Source organism: Austrofundulus limnaeus, unplaced genomic scaffold, assembly GCF_001266775.1.
Source record: "Austrofundulus limnaeus strain Quisiro unplaced genomic scaffold, Austrofundulus_limnaeus-1.0 Scaffold347, whole genome shotgun sequence".
Lineage (NCBI taxonomy): Eukaryota > Metazoa > Chordata > Actinopteri > Cyprinodontiformes > Rivulidae > Austrofundulus > Austrofundulus limnaeus.
In genome coordinates, this window is record NW_013952749.1 from 474,271 (window position 1) to 479,772 (window position 5,502).

A 5,502-nucleotide genomic window follows, 5' to 3' on the forward strand; every position below is an offset into this window, starting at 1 on the left:
GAACCAGTCGACTTGGTTTAGTGGAACCAGTCGACTCGGTTTAGGGGAACCAGTTTACTTGGTTTAGTGGAACCAGTCGACTTGGTTTAGTGGAACCAGTCGACTCGGTTTAGGGGAACCAGTTTACTTGGTTTAGTGGAACCAGTCGACTTGGTTTAGTGGAACCAGTCGACTCGGTTTAGGGGAACCAGTTTACTTGGTTTAGTGGAACCAGTCGACTTGGTTTAGTGGAACCAGTCGACTCGGTTTAGGGGAACCAGTTTACTTGGTTTAGTGGAACCAGTCGACTTGGTTTAGTGGAACCAGTCGACTCGGTTTAGGGGAACCAGTTTACTTGGTTTAGTGGAACCAGTCGACTTGGTTTAGTGGAACCAGTCGACTCGGTTTAGGGGAACCAGTTTACTTGGTTTAGTGGAACCAGTCGACTTGGTTTAGTGGAACCAGTCGACTTGGTTTAGTGGAACCAGTTTACTTGGTTTAGTGGAACCAGTCGACTTGGTTTAGTGGAACCAGTCGACTTGGTTTAGTGGAACCAGTTTACTTGGTTTAGTGGAACCAGTCGACTTGGTTTAGTGGAACCAGTCGACTTGGTTTAGTGGAACCAGTCGACTTAGTTTAGTGGAACCAGTTTACTTGGTTTAGTGGAACCAGTTTACTTGGTTTAGTGGAACCAGTCGACTTAGTTTAGTGGAACCAGTTTACTTGGTTTAGTGGAACCAGTTTACTTGGTTTAGTGGAACCAGTCGACTTGGTTGAGTAAATTCAACTCTTGATTTTTGTCTCCTCTCATGATGAGTTCAGTTAGATTTAAATTTATATTGTAACAAAGTAAAAGTACTGTAACGCTTTCTAGTTGTGCGTGAAAATGTATGTCAAGATGAGCCTTTGATAAACTCAAGAACCACTTTTATTTAGGAGCTGCTGTAGGCCGCAGCCACGCCGTACAGAGAGCCCAAAACCCCACACACACACCACAGCAAAAAAAGACGCTCTCTCCCTTTTTTATATCTCCACCTAGCTCCTCCTCTCTCACGTAAAACTCACGTGAACATCTCATTCCCAAGCTGTTWTATGAAAATGTACAACTCTAGAAATGATACGGTAACAATCTAACTCTGAACACGCTACAGTACTTAGTTACTGTAAACCTGTGGAGGACAGGCAGCGACACAGCTTTGGTTTAAACTTTTGTCACGTGGATTCAGTCAAATCTGATGAATGAATATTGTATCTATGAAATAAAAGTCTACAGAAGGATCTGAAGCACGTTTCAAACAGAACCAACGAGAGTTTTGAGCAGAAAAGCCTTAAATTTGAGCTACTTTCTCTGCACTAACTAAGCTACTTTTAAATCRTGAACTCTAAAAACGCTTAAAGGTTTCGTCTTTAACAGGCGTGAAGAGATTATAATCAAACTGGGATCCAGACAGATTATTCAGAGTATAAATATTAGATCAGGTTTTATCAGAGTAAAATAGATACTAGAGAAAGTACATTTCTTTTGAACGTGCTAGTGTGAATGCTTCTTGTTGAAACAGTTAAAGCAGGTTAATTTTGAAAAGCTGAAATGGGCATAAAAACTTTTACCAGCAGAAAACAGTAGAAAGTAGAATAATAATAAAAAAACTGACATAAGAACAAGCTGAAGGTAGCAGCCACAAGTTGAAATTTGGACACAGATTGTGATGCGTTGAAAAAAATTCAATGAGCTCAATAATGCTATATACAGTTATAAAAGGCTAAATAATGCTATAAATGTTATATAATGCTATATAATGATATAAGGCTATATAATGCTTTAAAAGGTTTTATAATGTTATATAATTATATAATGCTAAATAATGCTATTATATGGCTAAATAAGGCTATATAATAATATATAATGATATAATGCTATATAATAATTTCTGAGGCTATAAAATGATATTATGTTGTATAATGCTATATACAGTATGGCTATGAGGCATTCACATGAGGCAAAGGCTGGTTCACCCCAAAGATCCGGTGCCCCGGCACAAACAGAGCAATYTTGTATATGCTGTTAAGTGCCAGGAGGACTGCGACCAGTTATACATCGGGGAAACAAAGCAYCCACTGTTCAAAAGAATGTCCCAACACAGACGAGCTACATCTAATGGCCAGAACTCTGCAGTTTTCACTCATTTACAGGCCAGCGGTCACTCTTTCAGAGATGAGGATGTTCTCATTCTTGATAGAGAGGAACGTTGGTTTGAGAGAGGAGTAAAAGAAGCCATTTTTGTGAAGAAAGACCGTCCATCATTAAACAGAGGTGGAGGCCTCCGTTTTCAGTTGTCCCCCTCCTACAGCGCTGCTATTGCCAGTATCACTCCACCCCCTGTTAACAATAGGTGTTAATTAGGTGTCAACGATAGCCATGTGATGTGAGTATCAGTCACATGGAGGCAGGGCTTAAAAGCCTGAATTTAGCCTGAAACTCTCAGACTGAAGAAGTCTCTTGGAGGAGAGACGAAACGTTTCATTAGAGAAGAACCCGTCCAGAAGACCTATACTATTTTTTTCTATTTCATTCACATTATTAATTGTATTTAAGCAGAATTAAATGAAACATTTGGTTTAATTTCTTTGATTCACCTGCTGGTTAAACGTTAAATGTTATTTTTTCTTTTCTTTCTTATTTTTCACTCAGTCGTTCATTCGTGTCGTTTCTTTGTTGAAGCAGAGAAAAGTCAACATCCTTCCTGATCCTCCACCTTTAAGTCAAACATTAGTTAACGTCTTCAAGTCAAAACAAACTTTCACTCTAATCTTTGTCTTTTATAATAAGTTTATTTTGTTCTCATGTGCTTCCTGCTTCCTGCTGAAGCTTTGTTTGTTTTCAGAGACGTTTGAATAAAAACTACCAGTCAGCTGACGACCGGTGATTTTCATAAAGTCAAACCTGCAGCAGGAAAACAAAAAACAAACCGACTTTTCTCTCAACCCACACTTGTGTTTTTATGGTAAATTAAAGGTGAGCTAAAGCTAAATGATTTCTGTCAGCACACCTCTAAAGTCAACACACCTGAGTGAAGCAATCAGCAGACACACAGGAACACACCTGTACACACCTGGAGGCACGACAGCCTCTGATTGGCTGCTCAGCTTCAAGAAATTCAGAAAGAATTCCTATAAAAAACCTGATGTGAGGCCGAAAACTTTGTTTTTCAGCTTCGTTTAACAGGTGTGGTGCTTCAGAAACAAGTTTCAGTTCTGAGAAAATAAAAGTCCTGAAGAGTAAAATCTGAAGTTTTTCAAACAAACCCTGAGAGGAAGCTGCTCCTGAACTGACTTTATTATTATTATTGTTGTTGTTGTTGTTGTTGTTGTTGTTGTTGTTGTTAGTAACGATATTGGTTTTCAACTTTGAATCCATGATAAGATTAAAACTGAAGCTGTCAAAGGTTTTTATTAAAACTCACAGAACTTGTTTTGATCCTTCACAATAAGAGTCTCAAACATTAAGCTGAATATCTCCAAACAGCCGAAGTTATAAATTATTTAAAATCTAAAAACTCTGACGAACAATAATAAACAAACTTTGTTGTTAAAACCTGTGAAAAAACTCAAATCAAGACAAATCAAAGTGAAATWAAAAAAACAAATCTTTCTTTTATCTTAAACTGTTTTCTTGAATGAGCTGTAAAACATTTTAGCTGATAGTGGCTGTTTGTTTCCTGGTTTTATTGCTTTGAGTAAAGCTCCTGTTTGACCCATGAGCCTCAGAAACTAAATTTACATGAACATTTGCAGACGTCTGATTTGTTTACAGACTGTGGTTTGGCTTTAATCACCATGTAAAACAGCAGCCGAACCTCCTGCAGCAGGGTTAGCTTTAGCACACCTGTTGTTGTAGCCGCAGCTGCCCTGAGGCTGACAGAGGCGGGGCTGCCATGCACCGGCGCCACCATCTGACCACCATCTGTAGGCAAGGTGGGTGAAGTGCCTTGCCCAAGAACACAACGAATCAGCAACCACCAGTTATAGGATGACTCCCCCAACCACTCCACAACAACCTGTGAACAGGCCAGTAATGGACCTGTAAATGGGTCAGTAATGGATCAGTAATGGACCCATGAACATACCAGGGAAAGGGCCAGTGAACAGACCAGTAATGGACCAGTGAACAGACCATTAATGGACCATTGAACAGGCCAGTAATGGACCTGTGAACAGGCTATTAATGGACCTGTGAACAGGTCAGTAATAGACCCATGAACAGACCAGGGAAAGGGCCAGTGAACAGACCAGTAATGGACCAGTGAACAGGTCAGTAATAGACCCATGAACAGACCAGGGAAAGGTCCAGTGAACAGACCAGTAATGGACCAGTGAACAGGCCAGTAATGGACCCATGAACATACCAGGGAAAGGGCCTGTGAATAGGCCAGTGAAGAGGCCTGTTAATTGGCCATTAATGGACCAGTGAACAGGCCAGTAATGGACCAGTGAACAGGCCAGTAATGGACCAGTGAACAGGCCAGTAATGGACCAGTGAACAGACCAGAGAAGGGGCCTGTGAATGGGCCAGTAATGGGCCTGTGAACCTGCAGGAGTAAAGCATTTGAACGTGTTTGTTCTGGTCCACACACGCCCAGGACCAGATGGAACTGAAGGGTCCAGTTATCGGTTCTGGTCCGGACTCTGAGCGTTTAATGAACCTTAAACTGTGCAGCTGCAGGATTCAACCAGCAGCTCCTTAAATAGTCTGAAAACCATCCAGCAGAGAAAAAACTGACCCAGATCTCCCTGGTCCTCTGGGCCAGATGAGATCCTGAGAACCAGATCGGACCACTGAACTGGACCGGACTCACTGGTTCTGCTGCACAAACTCTCCAAAGTAGAAATATTAAAATAAAAGTTGTGTTGACGTGATTTTATAATTATTATTTTAATTTAAATCTGTGAAATAATTAACTGTCGACACTTTTCAGAAATAAATTAAAACGTTGTTTTAGGAGACAGAAAATAATAAAATATAGATGCWCTGTGTTAAATAAATTTTATAAAGCAAAATGTAAGTAAAATAAATGTATTTGTTTGTGTTTGGTGTCAGGTTGGTGGATGATCGGTGTGTTGTTGAACCGGCTGCTGGAGACTCTGAAAACCCTCCTAAGAAGTTCAGAGGTAACGTCTCAGTTTTTTATTAAAAATAAACAGATTTGTGTTTTAAACTTTCTGAGGTTTATTATATTTAATGTGACAATTCTAAGTTTGAAATCAGTTTTTATTCTTTATTCCATGAAAAAACAGATTTAAACCCAAACCAGACAAACTGAGTTTCACTTATTTAGTTTTAGGATTAAAATCTTTTATTGTTTTGTTTATTTGTCTTAAAGCTTCAGGAAACAAACAACTGATTTGATCAGTTTATTTATTAAATGCTCCCATTTTTTATTTCAGTCAAAGGTTCAATAAAGAGAATAAAATGAGCAGAACTCAGCTAAATGATTGGATGACTTTTATTTTGAAACTCTGTAAAGA

The 5,502-nt window shown here is 39.3% G+C and overlaps 1 protein-coding gene across 1 annotated transcript in view; it reads left to right on the forward strand.

Annotated features, from left to right (window-relative positions):
* Window positions 1-5,502, forward strand: part of LOC106527884 (inositol 1,4,5-trisphosphate receptor type 3-like) — a gene marked incomplete in the record, with an annotated part of 53,790 nt that overhangs the window by 9,113 nt on the left and 39,175 nt on the right. Inside the window, 1 exon segment of the mRNA XM_014022895.1 lies at window positions 5,075-5,145. Coding sequence (XP_013878349.1) covers window positions 5,075-5,145 — 71 coding nt within the window.